At 41.5% G+C, this 20,158-nt stretch overlaps 1 protein-coding gene across 1 annotated transcript in view; it reads left to right on the forward strand.

Moving 5' to 3' along the window:
* magixa (MAGI family member, X-linked a) overlaps nucleotides 1-16,754 on the forward strand; it is a gene marked incomplete at both ends in the record, with an annotated part of 120,686 nt that extends 103,932 nt beyond the window's left edge. The window contains 5 exons of the mRNA XM_084333408.1: nucleotides 1,322-1,398; nucleotides 1,643-1,792; nucleotides 1,961-2,099; nucleotides 14,348-14,852; nucleotides 16,742-16,754. Of these exons, the coding sequence (XP_084189534.1) occupies nucleotides 1,322-1,398; nucleotides 1,643-1,792; nucleotides 1,961-2,099; nucleotides 14,348-14,852; nucleotides 16,742-16,754 (884 nt within the window). The remainder of the gene's footprint in view (nucleotides 1-1,321; nucleotides 1,399-1,642; nucleotides 1,793-1,960; nucleotides 2,100-14,347; nucleotides 14,853-16,741) is intronic.
* Nucleotides 16,755-20,158: the final 3,404 nt, after the last annotated feature.

Below are 20,158 nucleotides of genomic sequence, written 5' to 3' on the forward strand. Positions count from 1 at the left end.
ATATAATATATAAATGCACTATTGAGGAACAATGAAAACCACATGGCTTTTTTTTTTCTTTCACTGCTCTCCAGACACACCATCATAAAGATTATTATGAATATTTCTGTTAAACGACTTAACAGACACAGGGCGGTATCGGCTCCTCATCTATGCAAAATAGCCCACAAATTTCATATTCTTATGTTTGAGGAATGTATTAGATAATAGACTACTATCTTGAACATGGGCCAATCTGAATTTGTAGGAGAGACTGAGCATTTTTTTATATTTCTCAAATGCGCAAGTTAATTTCAGTCCACCTTTTTTTATTCAAACTGTAGTCTGTAGCTGAGTTGTGGTAATGTTGTAGTGTGACATGTAGCCCGACTAGCTGAGTTGTGGTAATGTTGTAGTGTGACATGTAGCCCGACTGTAGGTGAGTTGTGGTAATGTTGTAGTGTGACATGTAGCCAGACTGTAGCTGAGTTGTGGTAATGTTGTAGCGTGACATGTAGCCAGACTGTAGGTGAGTTGTGGTAATGTTGTAGTGTGACATGTAGCCCGACTGTAGCTGAGTTGTGGTAATGTTGTAGTGTGACATGTAGCCAGATTGTAGCTGAGTTGTGGTAATGTTGTAGTGTGACCAGGGTTTCCGTTATCCGGTAATTACAGTTTTTTTACCGGTAAAATCTGTTGAAGTCCGACATATTTAAATCTCTCCGGTCATAATGTGCTGCGCGCAATCAAGCGTGCGCTCGGATTGAATGCCATAGCCTGCCCTGCCACCATAAAGGCACCACTGCTGCGAAAACGTATTCTGCATGCTTCCCAGGTTAATTTCCACTATCTGTAAGCCTACTGTACGTAAAAAAAATAAAACAAAAAAATAAAGTGAACTAGCCTATCACAAGCGACACATTCTGTTTCCTAATGATTGATTGGCTACAATTGGCAAAATAAGAATTCTACATATCAGTGGTGGACATGGATCCTCCTCCCTCGTGATAAGAACATCAACAACATATCCACTACCTCATAACAACAGCTGCCAACATCACTCTTATCCTTCAAATAAAAATGAGGAGTGCACTTAATTTTTCCAGGAATGTTTTCATTTATCTGGCAGTTTTACGGATTAAATCTAGTTTGAAAACATTGTGAAATATAATTTCTGACCAAGTATGTTGTTTACAAAACTGATCTCTCTCTCTCTGTTCTCTAGTTCTCTAGTTATAGATGAGAGACTATAACTTACTGTCCTCTCTTCTTCTCTCCTCTCATCTCCCCTACTCTCCCCAACTCTCCTTATCTCTTCTCCTCTCCTCTTCTCTCCATCCAGATACCTCTAACCTATCAGAGACAGCAGAACTGGAAACAGACGGCAGGTTTAAGAAGGGTCCCAGAGGAAGGTCAAAGGTCAGTCTACCAGATCTATCTATTTATCTAATGTATTTATCAAAGAAACAGTGGCTCCGTGGACAATTCATGAAGAGATAGAGGGAAAAAAAACCATAAAAAACACATTTTTCTCTCTCTCTCTCTCTCTCTCTCTCTCTCTCTCTCTCTCTCTCTCTCTCTCTCTCTCTCTCTCTCTCTCTCTCTCTCCTCTCTCTCTCTCTCTCTCTCTCTCTCTCTCTCTTTCTCTCTCTCTCTCTCCTAGCAGCAGGAACCTAGGTTCTACAGTGTGGATCTGGATCGGGGGCCTACAGGGTTTGGTTTCTCTCTGCGTGGCGGCAGTGAATATAACATGGGGCTGTATGTCCTGGGACTGATGGAGGGAGGCCCTGCCCAACGCAGCCGCAAGATCCAGGTACACACACAGACAGACACACACACACAGACACAACACACACACACACACCATACAAACACTACACATAATATATTGTATATGTCTAGGTTTCCGATCAATTCATAGCGATGAAAGGAGACAGTAGATTATACTGTGTATAATATATTCTATATTGTATATTTCTAGGTTTCTGATCAGTTAGTAGAGATCAATGGAGACAGTACCTCTGGGATGACCCACAGCCAGGCTGTAGAACAGATCAGACGAGGAGGACATCGGATCCACCTGGTTCTAAAGAAAGGCAACGGATATGTTCCTGATTATGGTAAGATTATATATACTGTATGTGACATATATATCTGACTATAGTAAGATTATATATACTGTAAGTGACATATATACTGACTATAGTAAGATTATATATACTGTAAGTGACATGTATATCTGACTATAGTAAGATTATATATACTGTATGTGAGATATATACTGACTATAGTAAGATTATATATACTGTATGTGACATATATATCTGACTATAGTAAGATTATATATACTGTATGTGACATATATATCTGACTATAGTAAGATTATTTATACTAACATATACCTGGTATATATATATATATTAGTGCTGTCAATCGATTAAAATATTTAATCTGATTAATCGCATGATTGTCCATAGTTAACTCGCGATTAATCGCAAATGAATCGCATATTTTTTATATGTTTTTTTTTATCTACCTTAAACGGATCTTTTTCAAGTTCCAAGTTTTAATACTCTTATCAACATGAGAGTCAACAAATGCTTTCTTTATGCAGCCATTGAACACAAAAGGATGACTCTCATGCATTGCAAATTTGTATCAAATTCAAAACAGAGTGATGCACAAAATAACTTAAAAGAAAATAATAATTTAAAACAATGAATAAAGTGTGCATGAAATAATAGGGGAAAGAAAACGTTAGGAACTTGTTACATTCACCCACACAAGGGCTGAGTAATCACCCCCCCCCTCTCTCTCTCACACACACACACTCTCCCAGCTCTCTTTCTCTCTTGCCACTTAAGAAACAAACATAGTATCAATGAGAGCATCAATAATACACCTGAGTGAAGTCTAGTAAAAAATATATATATTAAAAAAAAAATTATAATAATAATTTCTTAAAAGTTAATCGTGAGTTAAAAAGAATAGTGGCGTTTATAGAATCGGGCGTTAACGCGTTAATACCAGTTAACTTTGACAGCCTTAATATATATATATATATATATATATATATATATATATATATATATATATATATATATATATATATACCATATAACATAACTATGGTAAGATTATATATACTACAGTACATATCAAATATATACCTGACTATGGTAAGATTATATATACTACAGTACATATCAAATATATACTGTATATTAAAATATGTACTTGAGTATGGAATGATTACAGTATTATACTGTATATAAAACATTTGTTGTATATGTACTACTACTCTTTGGTAACTTCATATCACAGCCGGTAAAATTAACATAGAGTGAAATTAACTTTAGACCCCCCAGACGACAGTATGTCATGTCGTTTAATATTTATAAAGATAAAATGTGGGCCACTTATTTGTCATCCCAATGTTGTTGAAATGGTCAAACTTTTCAAAATGTCAACGCTGTATTCTGGGCACTGGCATGTTGAATCCAATGTGGCTTGGAGTGAAAATTATGAATTTCACATTCTAATCACTCAAAGTCACATTTGATTCAGTTCATATTATAATTCTTCATATTTTGCAGTAGTACTTATCAGTCATATTTATAAGATGCTGACAGGCCAACAAAATAGGGGAGAACGGGGATAGTTGTCACACTTTTTACTCTAGTGTGAATTGCTCATCATCAAAACATCTTTCAATAGTCATTCCTACATTAAATTGAAGCTTAAGATGTTGACTTGAAATGTGTATCCCTCTCATTTTCCAACGTATTGTAACAAAGAGTTAATCACCTATCAAAGACACTCTGACACATTGTGACAACCAACCCCATCATGGGGATGGTTGTCACACACTATGGGGTTGGTTGTCACCATGTGTTTTAATGGGACAAATACATAACTTAATGCATCTTAACCATGAACATAAACAGGAAACACATCTTTAGGCCATCCTATATAACAAAATAAGAACACAATAAATCGGCCTAACAATAATAGCCTACACAACATGTGACAACCAACCCCAAAGAAAATGTGACGACCAACCCCAACTGGAATGTCTTGATAGCATCAAGGCTAACAGCCATCTAACAACTAGTTAGCTAGCTAACAACAATCTAAACTATAGCTATCCCTTCACACTTTTTAAGGGTAATAATTGTTTCATTATAAACCAATTGTGTAAAAGCCTAGAAGAAAAATACTGAGGAGCGGAATATTTACAAATGGATATGAAAAACACAAAAAGTCCTCTCACCTCAAGTTCAGCTGTTTCACTCCAAAGATGACAATGTAGGACGTGAACTCTGACCCCAATTCTGGACATTTAAATACCAAAATATGGGAGACAGGACCCTCTGGTGGTGAAATATAATGAATGTGATAACCTACCCGTGTGACAACGTCCCCCGTTCTCCCCTACACAAAACCAATGTTTAGTTCAGGTTCACCAATGTTTTAAAAGTTGTATGTTTCTATTGTCTGTCTTTCTGATAGCCCCTCCCTTCCCTGTGGATATGACGTTTCTATTGGCTGTCTCTCTGATCTGTCTAGTTATCTTGTGGTGATATCACGGCTCGGGATTTTCTCTTTCTCTCGTTTTCCTACAACCTATTCTCCTTCCTCCTTCTCCTCCTCCTTCCACTCCTCTTCTTTCTAGTTCCTTTTCCTCCTCTCTCTCTCTCTTTCTCTGCCTCCTCCTCCCCCTCCTCTGCTCCCCCTCTCCTTCTCCTCCTCCCCCTCGCTTCTCCTCTGCTCCTCCTCTCCCCCCTCCTTCTCCTCTGCTCCTCCTCTCCTTCTCCTCTGCTCCTCCTCCTCTCCTCCTCTCTGTAGTGGAGTTATCCAGCCTGTCACTATGTATGACCAACTCCAAGCAGGGGGAGCCGTGCTTCTACGTCATCGGCAGAACAGAGAACACGCGGTCGGTAACCAGTCTTCTCTCTCTCTCTCTCTCTCTCTCTCTTCACTCCTTTTATATCTTTTCATCCTTCCTTCTCTTTTTTCATCTTCACGTTGTCATCCACAGGACCATCCTGGTATCAATGGTGTGTAGTTATTATCACCATGGTAACCACTAACCACAGGACCATCCTGGTATCAATGGTGTGTAGTTATTATCACCATGGTAACCACTAACCACAGGACCATCCTGGTATCAATGGTGTGTAGTTATTATCACCATGGTAACCAGTGCCACAGGATCGTCCTGGTATCAGTGTTGTGTAGTTATTATCACCATGGTAACCATAGGACCGTCCCGCTATCAGTGTTGTGAAGTTATCATCATGGTAACCATAAAGTCTAGTCAAGGTGTTTCAGTAGTGAGCTATTGAACCATCAAGTAGTCTAGTCAAGGTGTTTCAGCTGTTGAACCATCAAGTAGTCTAGTTGAAGTCAGTTGAAGTCCATGTGTAACCCTGTCACCAACCCTGTCACCAACCCAGCTAGCCCCTGTGTTCACCGCCATATTTAATCGATCCCTGGCGGAGTCAGTGGTCCCTGCCTGCTTCAAGATGTCTACCATCATCCCTGTACCAAAGAAACCCTCCCCAACATGTCTCAATGACTACAGACCGGTGGCACTCACCTCTGTGGCCATGAAATGTTTCGAGAGGCTGGTCAAGGATCACATTTGTGCCTCCCTCCGCAGTGATATGGACCCTATGCAATTTGCATACAGGCCAAACAGGTCCACTGATGATGCGGTCTCTCAGGTACTACACAACACCCTCTCTCACCTAGACAGCCAGAAGGGGGGTTATGTGAGACTGTTGTTCATTGACTACAGCTCAGCGTTCAACACCATAGTCCCCACCAGACTGGTGGACAAGCTGATCGAGCTGGGTCTGAGCTCCGCTCTGAGCGCCTGGATACTGGACTTTCTGAGTGAAAGGCCCCAGGCGATCAGGGTGGGGGGTCAGACCTCCAACACCATCACCCTGAGCATCTGGTCCCCCCAGGGCTGTGTTCTGAGCCCCCTGCTGTACTCACTATACACACACGACTGTGTGGCCAAGTTCAGCTCCAACTCCATAGTGAAGTTTGCGGACGACACAGTGGTGGTGGGGCTGATCTCGGACAACGACGAGAAGGCCTACCGGGAGGAGGTTGAGGTACTGGAACGCTGGTGCCAGGACAACAGCCTGCTCCTGAACATTGGTAAAACCAAGGAGCTGATTGTGGATTATAGGAGAAGACAGCAGGGGACACACACACCACTGAGGATAAACGGGGCCACCGTGGACAGGGTGAGCAGCTTTAAGTACCTGGGGGTCCACATCTCAGTGGATCTGACATGGACAACACACATAGACTCAGTCGTAAAAAAGGCGAAGCAGCGCCTCTACCACCTAAGACAGTTAAGGAAGTTCAGAGTATCTGGGAAGATACTCCAGTCCTTCTACTCCGGAGCTGTAGAGAGCATCTTGACTGGAAACATCACTGCCTGGTATGGAAACAGCACGGCACAGGACAAGAAGGCCCTACAGAGAGTGGTGCGCTCAGCCGAGCGTACCACGGGTATTGCACTACCACCCCAGCAGGTTCTATACAACAAGAGGTGCAAATCCAGGGCCTGCAGAATAATGAAAGACCCTCACCACCCCAACAACAGCCTGTTCATGCTGCTGAGGTCAGGCAGACGCCTGCGAACACCAGCTACTAGGACAGAGAGACTTCGGCTCAGCTTCTTCCCCCAGGCCATCAGAGCCTTGAACACTGAACTCTCCACACACAAGCACACATGAGCACACACACGACACACACACTGTACACGCTCACACACTAGCAGCCACTTTAACATGAGCAAGCACACACTCATGCTGCACACGCTCACACTTATGGCCACTTTACAAAAGGAAAGGTCACTTTAAGAATAGTATAGTATAACTTGAGATTGTATAATATAGCATGTACATAAAGACCCAGTGCCTCATCCGTAGCTAACAGTGTATTGCACTACCACAGGACCTAGCATGTCCTACCATGCTCTGTAAATAACTCATGTACATACACCGATATGCCCTACTCTGTTTACTTGTTTTATTGCACAATGTCGTTCTATTGGATTCTATTATATATTATTACTATTGTATTTGCACATCGTTGCGGGCAAGACCACCCACATTTCATACTCGTATGCCGTGACAAATAAAACTCTTGACTTGACTTGACTTGTCATCTGCTTTGTCCTTGGCAGTTTTACAGTCCAAAGCATTTCTTTATCAGTCTCAGTGGAGGTCAGATTAGACTGTGTTGAAAGACTAATAGAATAAATTCAACAACCCAGTGTTGTTCCACATAATTTCTTCCTGCATCCTAGTTGGGAAAAACTTTGAAAATAGAAAAATAGCTGTAACCTTTTTTTGCGATAGGCCACTCCCATTGCCATGCACCTTTTTAACCAACTGGCATGACACACACACACACACACACACACACACACACACACACACACACACACACACACACACACACACACACACACACACACACACACACACACACACACACACACACACTTGACCCCCATTCCCAATGTCAGTCTCCTGTGGCCACTAGAGGGTGGGGACATTTTTGTGGACAAACCAACTAACTGACCAACCAACGATATAGTTACCTATAGAGCTGTTGGTCGTAGCAAAGAAAAAGATCTCTATTTTAGGTTAGGGTGGGGTGTGAGGTGTTATGGTTAATAAAGTACGGGTTAAGGTAAGGGTTAAGGTGGGCGGCAGTGGCTCAGGAGGTAGAGCAGTCATCTGGTAATTAAGGTTCCTGGTTCGATTAATTAAGGTCCCCAGGCCATCAGGCTGCTAAACGAACAATAAACACTATGCAACAACCATCAAATGCACACAGCACACACACCCACACGCACACACTCACTTAAACAAACACACTGCAGCACCCACTCTCCACACTTTAGATCACACAAACACACTTATTGATAAAGGGTTTGCACTACAACTCGTACACCTACTGTAAATTGTACCTAAATTGCACCTCATCCCATTTCTGCCTTGCACTATATAGTATTGTATATTAGTACACTGCATAGTATATTGTATATTATATGGTAACTCAGTTACGTCTATTCTGCATCGAACATTGTACATATGTCTATACTGAACACTGTGACCTCATTTTTTTACTTCTAATTTACATGCTATACTATGTTATTTTATTTCATACTTATCTTGTCTTGCACAGTCTCTGGAGCGTAACAGTAAGAAGCATTTTGTATAAAAGTATTCTGTACTTCTGTATGACAACTATTAAAGAAACTTGAAACTTGAAACTTGATTCCAGCTCCTCCCGGGCAGTGTGCCAAAGTGTCCTTGAGCAAGACACTTAACCCCTAATTGCTCCTGATGAGCAGGTTGGCTTGGCACCTTGCATGGTTGCCTCTGCCGTCGGTGTGTGAATGTGTGAGTGAATGGGTGAATGTGAGGAACAAAATTGTAATGCGCTATGGATGAAAGCGCTATATAAATGCACCATTTACCATTTACCAAGGTTAGGGTTAACGTAAGTCTGGGCTATTTTCACCCTCCCCTTAAACTACACTACCCGGCTCACACCAGCCGCTGTCAGATCTGCAGCTGGCTGAAGTAAAAACAAATATTTAAAAAAATAATATATATATTTTTTTACTGTTCTGGCAACATATTTTGGCTAACTATGCTTTATAAATGTGTATTGATAACATAGTGCTGTAATTAAATGTTCTAATAAATATGCATGATCAAGTTCAACAATGTGTGCTTTTATTTTGATATTCCTTAATTCCATGTTTGAAATTACGCAATACATTAAGTGTGGGGTCCCCAAACAAAATCCTAAATAAAATGGGGTATGAAAAAGTTTGAGAACCCCTGTGTTAGATTATTGAATTTCTCTAACAACCGCATCTATTTCTATATTTTATAATGGAGTATAGAGAGGGGCGCATAACGGAATATAGAGAGAGGCGCATAACGGAGTATAGAGAGGATTGATGGATGGGCCTTTGTGTGTGTGGAGGGGGGGGGGGTAAATTGCAGGGAGATATTGGTCCAAAATGTTTTATTCTCTCTCTCCCTCTCTGTGTGTGTGAGAGAGAGTTTTTATAGTTGAAATGTATAGGTTCAGTCTGGTGTTTTTGATTTAACATTCCGCTGTGATAACTTTTTCCTCTAACAGAATAATCACCTCTTTTGTCATTGTCAGCTCTTTGTTGTATGTTTTTACAGTGTGAGTTAAATACATTGGTTTTTTTGTGATACAAAAGCCTCTGTTCCTCTCCTTCCTTTAATGGAAACCCTGTGTGGGGATTTTATTAAAAGTTAAACTGTAGTTAAGACTGTAAACGGTCTCTCACATCATCACATCATAATAACAAAACCATGTCTATTCCCTGCAGCTCACCTGGAGAATATGTTAGGTGGGGGGGAGTTAGGTGTGTTCTAAAGGCCTGTGGGTAAAGTAGTACTGCATGCATTGATAAGAGAAACGGCTCCAAGCCTTTGAAGCTCTGTGGCACAAAACAACATATTGTGGTATAATCTTGGTTAATAAAACATAGATTGCAAAGTGTCTGCCCGATTTGTACAAGTGATGGCTTATTTTGAAGGTATGAACCTGTACTTTCATATCATGTTAAAAAATAAAAAGCTCAACAAGACCTAAAGTCTGTGCCTGGTCACATATTGTGTGTGTAGGCCTAGGGCAAAATTTACCCTTTTTAATAGCGCAATTGATCACTGATTATTGGATGGTTCAATTTACATGATTGATGTTCAAATCCACGTGCAAGTTCAAGGTTTTATTTGTCACATGCAACATCATACCAGTAAGATGAGCAGTGGAATGTTTCTCTACTGGCTCTTACAATGTGCACACTAAGCAAGGGTAAAAAAATTAAACCAACAATAAAAAACAACAATAGAGAAGACGGTATAATTATGGACTATTAATACAAAACGGCAAATAGTGTAGCTTACATGAAAGGAATGGGATGTGCTGAGAGAAGAATGTAGATGTGTCCATTCTATTCCACTATAGATATATCCACGTGATGGAGTTTAGTGCTTATTATTTATTCACTGCCATTTTCTGTGTTTGTGTAGTGTTTTTATTCATTTATCACGATGCTTCATTGAATCATGACTATAAATGTAAAACGTAATTGTTAACTCAATCCCGCCAATGCGTTAAGCGCCAACAACGAGTATACACGTTATTAGATCGTTTGATCTTTTTCCTTTGATCCCCGCTCTACAGACTCGCCCGGAGTGCTCTGAATCACTTTGGCACAGCCACATACGCTGGAACTGCAATGCCGATCGAATATCACCAGATGGCAGTATCGTCTACCATTTGAACTCGGATAGGAAGGCAGCAGTATTGTCATTGAATGTACCAAGGCATCGAGGCTCGCTCTGTGGGGGAGGAGCTCTTCCAAAGCAATCGCAAGCAGATCCGCTCGCCTCAAAACCTATAGTGTCCAGTAAACATGTGTAATTACATATAAACTTGTAATCGCGATGGCCGATGGGATCATTGGAATACTTTTTTTGGATTACCTTCTGGCTAAGGTAAGGACCCCCTATGTCTATTTTACCGAATGTGAAACGTGTTTATGTAACGATCACAGTGGCCTACTGTACCGGTCATAAACAAGGCTTTTTCTAACAATCGGATTTTCGGTCGTTTTGTGAAGGTACATATGTACATGTTATATACCTTTGATTTGGGGGTTCAGGGAATCAACCAGAACGACTCGGGCTTATTGCACATAAAGCGTCCTATATCGCGATCTATGGAAAAAGACTGGATTCTTTCGGAAATGGGCGATGTTCAGCGTGTAATAAACTACAAACTACAGTGTGTAGAAACGAATGCCTTTTTACATGTTGTACTGCAAATAGTGTCTGTCAAATGAGCCATACCATTTTCCCCTTAGCTATAATATAGAATATACAAATAGCTCCGCAAAGATCATGAAATATCGCAAAAACAGTCACGAAAAGCTGGCCTACTGACCGCAGGATGCACGGCCAGCGTGGCAGTCAAAGAGTTAATGATACAAATATTCTAGATTTTATTATTACAATTATTTAAATCCGATGATGTCTGTAGAATCGATGTGAACGCAATCACCAATGATTTCTCACAAATTAAGCCCTAAGAACACGGGCGCACTTCAATCTGACCTATCTATGACTGCTTTTCCGTGTTCCTAAATCCTATTTTTTTTTTTTTATTATATATTTTTATTTCATTTTTTGGAAGAAAAGGCAGGATATATAATGCACATACATTGCACATACAATGCACATAAAAAACATACATTTAAATTATTTGCCAATTACATGCATTGGCTTGCCCCTTGCCTCATTTAAAATAAAAAAAAACCCTACCCCCTAACCCCTGCACCAACCACCATTGACAAAATAAATAAAATATTAATAATAATAATAATAATAATAATAATAATAATAATAATAATAATAATAATAATAATAATAATAATAATAATAATAATAATAATAATAATAATAATAATAATAATAATAATAATAATAATAGTAACCCCCCCCAACCCACCCCGTCATAGGCCTGAGAAGAAAATTAATTGAACAAAAAATGTCAACAAAGACCAAAAAAAAATAAAAATCTTAGCCAAGAATGAATCCCAGATAAGAAAGCATTCATGAATGCCAGAATTGTCCTAGGAACTTGGAGAGTGGAGAAACGTCTTCGAAACTGCGTTTGAGAATGAGGTCCAATGTTCTTTATTCATACAATTAACCCCTTAAGCCTGATCGGCCCGGTACCGGGTTGATATTTATTTCACGTCATAAATATATCAATACAGTCCAGATTAAGTAATGTTGCGTTTCTTTTTCAAATGTAGCCAAGAGTAAAGACCCTAACCCTATCAAAACCTATAAAAATCTCCACGCATTGCATCAGAAACCGGATGATTTAGACGCAAGGAAATGACGGCGTCATGAAATCGTTGTAGTCGTAAGAAAGCGGAGACCCAGGGCTTTCAATGGACATCGAAATTTCATAAAACTACACTACCCGGCTCACACCAGCCGCTGTCAAATCTGCAGCTGGCTGAAGTGGAAAAAAATATTAACGTTATTTGCATGATTATATCTTACGGGTCGAACAAACCTGAATGTTATTGCCATAAAATACAACGTATATGTGACCAGGCACAGACTTCAGGTCTTATCGAGCAATCTTCCCCAATTTCTTTTTACATGATATTAAAATGTTCAAATCATACCTTCAAAATAAGCCATCACTTGTACAAATCGGGCGGATACTCAATCTATGTCTTATGAACCATGATGATAACACAATACCTATTTCAGAGCCACAGGCCTCAACAGAACTGGAGCCATTTCTCTTAACTATGGAGACTACTTTACCCAGAGAACATTGCTATTATACTGTAACCCCCCCCCCCCACATAACACCTTCCAGTCTGAGAGCAGCCATTGTGGCTTTGTTATTCTGATGTGACCTCTTGTATTGTGAGATCTTATAACCCAACTACAGGATAATAGGCCGTACGGTGAAGGCTGAGAAGTGGCTAGAAAACGATTCTCGTTCCCACCTCGGCGGACTACACAATTTTCACTCTGGGCTAAAGATCTATTGGTGTAGATTTAGGAATAAAAAGTTCTCCATTTACAATCCTGCCCGTTTTGCGCAATCATAATTGTAAAGTCGGGGCTAGATCTTTCCTCGCGAACGGATAATTGGTCAATTGGTGCGAGTTCGGTCACGTATTTTGCGCTCGACCAATAACAGCTCTCTTTGTTGCGAGTATACGGCCATCGGGCGACAACAAATGGCATCCACAGAGTAACGCTACGGACGAAAATGGACAAAAAACACCTTCTAAAGTTCACAAAAAGGTTTCTAAACAATGTTATATAACTTATAAGCATTACAGTTGTAGCCCAGTTGTGATATGGTATGCTCTATCAGTTGATACTTCAACATTTTGGTTATAAAGGCTTCTTCTAGACTGTAGTCAAACGTACAGTCAACTTCTAGAATGAGAACCTCTCTGTTATTCTCATTAACAACAACAACATCGGAGGTGTTTGCTGAAATATCAGAGAACAGTGAATTGTCACTACACAGATTGAACATACATGTACATGGCTTCACACTGGTGTGCTTATACAGCACTGTTGCAGGTGACCTGAGTGTTGAATCAGATCCACGATCCTATCATGCCTACAAATGTAGAGCCCTCTGTGACGTTTGGGTTTTTTGCTCTCTCCTGGGAGCAAAAGCCCTGGCGTTGCCCTGGGGTATATCACCTATCCTTCTGTCCTGATTGTCCTAATTGCTCGGATCTTGTGTGCCCTCCTTCATATGTTCCCCTGGTATGCTGTTAACGTTGTCAGTTGTTCACTGATCACCTACGTGAGTACTCTTTCAGAAGCATTTACTATCGCTCCCGTTTGGAGGATACTCGTCATACCGCGGTCGGTATTGTGCTTACCCTGATTGTATTCGTGTTTATTATTGAGTGTTTGTACCTTTCGTTTGTTTGTACATCATCCAGTATCGGTTTCTGATCGTTATTCCGTTTTTTGGAGACTGACTGTCTCCCATTTCCTTTCGCCTGTTTAAAGTATTTATTTTCGTATTAGACTTTTGCGGAGATTGTTTTTGTCTTGCCTTTTCTTTCGTTACATTATACCGGGTTGAGGAGACAGCGCGTCTCACCCGTATCATTTGCTACGTGCCGCCCTATGCTCCGTTGTTCACAATAAAGAGACATTGTTTAAATTGTGAAAGAGCAACCATCGTTTCAGACTAATCCATTCCTCTCTGCACATGGGTCCAACACACCTACCCCAACGCTAACACCCTCTGTATGCATGACAGCCATTGAGGATGTGAGACATGGTTACACACACACACACACACACACACACACACACACACACACACACACACACACACACACACACACACACACACACACACACACACACACACACACACACACACACACACACACACACACACACACACACACACACACACACACACACACACACACACACACACACACACACACACACACACTAATTCAAGAAGAGAAGTGACAGGGAAGCAGCTCTCACACCACCACAGTTTCACACCAGATGGACAGATTAAACTCTGTAGGCTTCACTGTCTGTATTGACAATCTGTATTGTACATATTACAAAATGTAATTATACTATATTCTCTTCTCTCTCTCTCTCTCTCTCTCTCTCTCTCTCTCTCTCTCTCTCTCTCTCTCTCTCTCTCTCTCTCTCTCTCTCTCTCTCTCTCTCTCTCTCTCCAGACCCTGAGCACGGAGCCCTCTCATCCTCTCCCCCACCCTTCCCAGAGGAGCAGGGTGTGGATCCAGTAACCATGACAAACGCCTCCCTTAGCTGGCAGAGAGGAAGAGGAGGAGGAAGGGAGAGGAAGAAGAGAGGGGGAGGAGGGAGACAGAGGAAAGGAGGGAGCAGCACACAAGAAGAAGGAGAAGGAGGGAGAGGGACTCCTGACTTGGACCTAGACCTCCTAGGAGAAGAGGAAGTGCAGGAGCCGGGGGAGGAGCAGGGTGTGGACTCAGTAACCGTGACACCCACCTCCCTCAGTGGGCAGAGAGCAGGAGGAGGAGACAGGGAGAGGAAGAGGAGGAGAGGAGGAAGAGGCAGAGGAACTCCTTATTTGGACCTGGACCTCCTAGAAGAAGAGGAGGTGCAGGAGGAGGAGGAAAGGAGCCGGGGAGGCAGTAGGAGCCAGAGAGAGCAGGGGAAGAGGGCAGCTCAGAGCTGGGATAATCTGTCACGACATGACGGGTGGGTGGATGGATGGATGGAAGAAAACAGAGGGAGAGAGAAGGAAGAGGAGGAGGAAGGAGGGAGGGAGGAGGGAGAGAGGAGGAGGAGAGAGAGAGGGGATAAAGATAAACAGGGAAGAAGGGAGGAAAGAGAGAGAGAGGAGAGGAGAGATGAAGAAACCCAACCTGAACCCGGGACCTATTCTGGGACCTCAGTCTCAACATCCAATGGAAAAGCTCAATTCTCCTTCCTCATGCCATTGGACGATGCCAACAACAACCATTCATCCGACAGCGAATCGGTGGCCAGCTATTCTGAGGTCAGCCTATCGGCGGCCAGCATCGCGCCCGGAGAGGTGGGGTCAGAGTGGAAGGAGCATTATGATTGGCACGCAGCTGAGTTATCGTGGCAACAGGGCGGAGCACCCGGACCCTGGCTGAAACCAAGTCAACAGAGGCTGACACAGATTCTAAGTGGCAGCCGGTTTGGGGGGAGAGACTTAGGGGGGGAGGCAGGGCTCTCTCTCTGATTGGCTAGTAGTAAAGGTTTCTCTCTTCCTAATTTTTTCCCATTATGAAAGGATCAGAAAATTGTGTAAAGTTTTTGATTGGGTTGTTTTTGGCCTCTGCCTTTTTTGATTGGCCAGATAAGAGCACGGCACCGGCCTGGTCCTGATGACCACCTGGACTTCTCCATATTGACTGGAGGATGAGAAGCTGTCCTTTTTATTGCCCTGTTCCCTCTCCTAGGCCCGCCTGCAAATCCAAGAGGGTTAATGACACAACACCGCCTGCACACAAACCCGCCCTTCTTTAATGCCGTCTGAACCCCCTCTCCTAATTTACCCATGATCCTTCAGCACTAGCCCACCTTAAACTCGATGTCCTGTAACTCCTCGCCTAGAAGGTCTGACTGTTATATCTGTTCATTCGACTCATGCTTGATTCACACAGACACATCTGCTTTTTAAATATATATGGTTCAGATCTATGTCCGTGTCTGAACCGTTCAAGCTGGTGTGACAACATCACGTCTGGCTCTCGAAGGGTTAACGGTCAGATACCGTTCTTTCTCTGTCAGTAAGGTATTAGCAGCATCGTCATCATCGTCTTTATCGTACTCATCATCTTCATCATCGCCATTCTAACATTTTGAAAAACAAATTATGCAAGAAACGATGAACTGCACCAAGCCATTTTGATTCCAGCCTCCTGCAAAACCAAAACAGAATGCCAGCACCACCTTGTGGAAGTTAACAAGTTGGCATAAATAGTGGCCCTGAAATGTGTACAATTCTATGATAATTGTCCTAATTGTTTCTATAGTTAGTCCTAGCATGGATATATTATTATTATTATTATTATTATTATTTTAATGATTTTCTTTTTATGAGCAACATGTATAGGGTAAAGGTTAAAAAAATGGGGAAAGTGAAAGAAAAAAAGAATAAAATAAAATAAGACATGGTTTTATTTGCTTGCTTGCTTGGAAAATTATTGTATCTGTTCCCCATCATATTTTAAAGTCCTGTGAATGTGTATGACTATTACCAGAGCCATAGAGAGACAGAGTTCTAACAATACCCTCCATAGCAACAACCAACATAATAAACAACACTGTAACAATATCCTCCATATCAACAACCAACAGTCTAAAGATATAGAATCACCAGTTACCTAGCAACAGCCATGGGGCAGCACAACATGGCTACCGCAGAGCAGAGGCTAAACTGTCTTATCTAAGTACTGGATGAAACCAAGTGCCTCATTTTCAGCCTCCCCCTGACCACAAACTATTCTGTTAGAACCTCACCTAAAGACACCATTTGTAAATTTCTAATTAGATGAGATGAATCCTCTGTGGGAGCGTTGCTGTGCCTGATGTCTCTCTTTCTCTTTCTCTCTCAGAGTGATGGACTAACCTGCTACTATGACTACCTGCTACTGCAGGGTGTCTAGACCAGTAGTTCTCAAGAGTAATGGAATAACCTGCTACTATTAAGCTACAATTATCAAGGCACCCACTTGATGAAATGTATCACCACTTTGAGAACCATTGGTCTCGACTGAAAACACAATGTCATAGCAACGATACCATAGACTTAATTGACGGCCTGCGTTTTCCCCAAAATGTATAGAAACGTAGCAGCTGTAATCATGTGAACACAGTCCTCCCTCGCTACAGAAACACGTCCCACCTGAGACACCGTAGTTCTACTGTTATTATAGACGCATAAATACACCACGTCCATCCATCCTGTCAAACCGTCATGTTTTCAACTCCATGTCTGTCTATCTGTCTGTCAGCGTCAGGCAGTCTCTTCTGTATGTATACACATGCCTCAGAGCTCACACACACCTCATCATTCTGCCTCTAGATTTCCCTTTAGCCCCCTCACCTGCTCTGATCACTTGCGTGTTGCTGGTTGTAATCTATGTAATCCATTTCTAGAGAACATCAGGGCGTCTAAGGGCATTTTATTACTGGTCCTCTATGAATTTTGTAAGATTTCTGCTGTACAGTTGTATGTGTCTCAAAAAAGCATCAAGTGATACTTCCACATTTGGAGTTTAAGTCTATTTCTCCTCAACCCGGTTGAAATGGTGGGAAACATTTCTGTAATGACACTTAAAGCTACTAGAATCTACTAGAATCTAAGAGAATCTTCAACAGAATATATCACTCAGATTGGTTGGGACACCTTGTTATAATTACAGTAAACAAATGAGACCATTGCTGAAACAATCAGTAGCTTGATTCTCACAATAATAGCCCCCCGGCACAGGGTTTGGTCTGATGACGAGAGGATTCCCTTGCTAACCGTGAACTTGGAGCTATTTTTGTTGATAAAACAAGTGTTTGGAAAGGCATCCTTTGTGCCATCCCACACCTTCAGTAGAACTTCAGCAGGATCCAACTAATAGACTCATTGAATTTACACTGATATATTGATGTCAACATCCTCCTGGTTGTGCCTTTAAGTTTATAAAAAAAAAGTATTCTTGTTAGCTTTATTAGCATTTCTCAATGGAATTAAAGGGTACCACTAGCTGCAAGCTAACGATCTAGTAGTCTCGTGAACCCGACTCTGTGCCACTGGGATGGGAGAAACCCGCCTGGAGGCACTTAGTCCATAGAGTTTTTAGTCCATAATGAATTTGAAGTTTGTTCACCAGCTCTGTGTTTTTGTGACCATGTGCTTCTGATCAACTTGGTGCACACACACTATAGCGAAATAATGCCCTACACCTGGCAAAATCAGTGAAACAACCCAGGTGTTGTGGTGCGTGTGGTCACAAAAACACAGAGCTGGTGAACAAACAATTCATTATGGACTAAAAACATGAAAACATCTTTGGGAAAAGGAGGCTTGGGACTGTCCGTGATTTTTGGAGAAGATTGGAATAGATGAAGTGCCTCCAGGTGGGTCTCTCGATTTTTGAGTGAACCGGTTCCTGACTCTGTATACAGTCCCTGTAGCTCCGAGTCGGGTTCACACGACTAAGGTACCATTAGCTGCCAGCTAACGATCTAGATGACAGCTTGTGGAACCCATTAGTTTGAATGAGGAATGCTGCCTGTAATGGTATATGCTGGGATACAACAGTTGACAACTAGCAAAACTGGTGAGACATGCTAGTGTGTTTGGTTTGTTTGGTCTCAACAGTAGCATTGTTGACATTTTACAAAAATGAGACCATTTCTAAATGTTACCTATTCAATATCTATGGGCCACAGAGCGTTCCTACCATCCATTGTGAAGATACATACTTTTGCTCCATCACGCCTAGCAAATTTCTAGCCGGAGTTGAAAATGTGGGGCGTTGGTGGCACCTAGAACGCAGCCGTGTCTTTCCAATGACTTTAGACGCTTTGTGCTGCCTCTAAATGTTGTTTTGTGTTGTATCTGAACGTACTATAGCGCTAACTTGCCTGTTTCAAGTAATTTAAGAGTCAATCCAGAAACATGGCCTAGTGAAAATAAAGAATGACATTAATGATGGGGAGGTATCACTTTAAACCTGGTGGTGGTGGTGTTTGATAGAGACCTCCGTGTTTCTCAGCTAGTGGGTCACAGAGATTTAATGGGCTGTGACTCCACAGACAATGTCCTGATACCAGCCCAGCTGAGGAGCACGGAAGTTCTGACCTGAGCCTCCTGGAGATGACTAGCTGATGCAGGACCAGTTCTGCCTTTCAGAACAAACATGAATGTCTGCTTCTAACTCTCTGGTACAGATCTGATCTCAGTATAGCTGTTTAAACACACTGAAACCTATTTAAAACCAGAATCACCTTTATTCAACAAAGTACATGATCATACTATATTTGACTTGGTTTATGCATGTTCTCAGACAGTGCATGTAGGGGAGAATACATCGCAGTCAGAGTGGTTGAACTACCATCTACAGCCAGTACCACAAGGGTTAATCAGAACATTATCCCAGATCATGAAGGGTTAACCCTTGTGTGGTGTTCTGTGCAGTGTGCACCCTCCCCCCTACACATTTATATTACATACTATGTAATATATGTAAATTGTAGTTGAAACTAGTAAACATGGTAAAAATGAAACAAAAAGGTTGACTGTGTACCTTCACTGTCTGCCTCCACCTTGTTTAATTTATATTTTTCAGGATAAACATGATTTATTCCATTCATGTCTTGATTATAATGTATTATCTTTTTTTTTTACAGGTTAATAATCATAATGCTATCTCAGATCATGAAGGGTTAATAATCACAATGCTATCTGAGATCATGAAGGGTTAATACTCACAATGCTATCAGAGATCATGAAGGGTTAATAATCACAATGATATCTGAGATCATGAGGGGTTAATAATCACAATGCTATCTGAGATCATGAAGGGTTAATAATCACAATGCTATCTGAGATCATGAAGGGTTAATAATCACAATGCTATCTGAGATCATGAAGGGTTAATAATCACAATGCTATCTGAGATCATGAAGGGTTAATAATCACAATGCTATCAGAGATCATGAAGGGTTAATAATCACAATGCTATCTGAGATCATGAGGGGTTAATAATCACAATGCTATCTGAGATCATGAGGGGTTAATAGTCACAATGCCAGGCAGACCAAGAGGTTCCATGCACCCTGGTCTGAGATCAGCACAGGTTGCTCAGGTGTACAGTCAGATCCTGGGTTGTTCATTGGTCCTGTACCCAGATTATTATGCATCCAGCGTTTACCTCGTCCCGTTAGCAATAACAGCCATTGTGTAGCTTTGTCAATGGCACGATACACAGCCAACGCCACCAGCAGTGTGTCTGGACCCTTAGTGGATTTGAGAT

Source organism: Notolepis coatsorum, assembly GCF_963971535.1.
Source record: "Notolepis coatsorum genome assembly, chromosome: 17".
NCBI classification, from domain to species: domain Eukaryota; kingdom Metazoa; phylum Chordata; class Actinopteri; order Aulopiformes; family Paralepididae; genus Notolepis; species Notolepis coatsorum.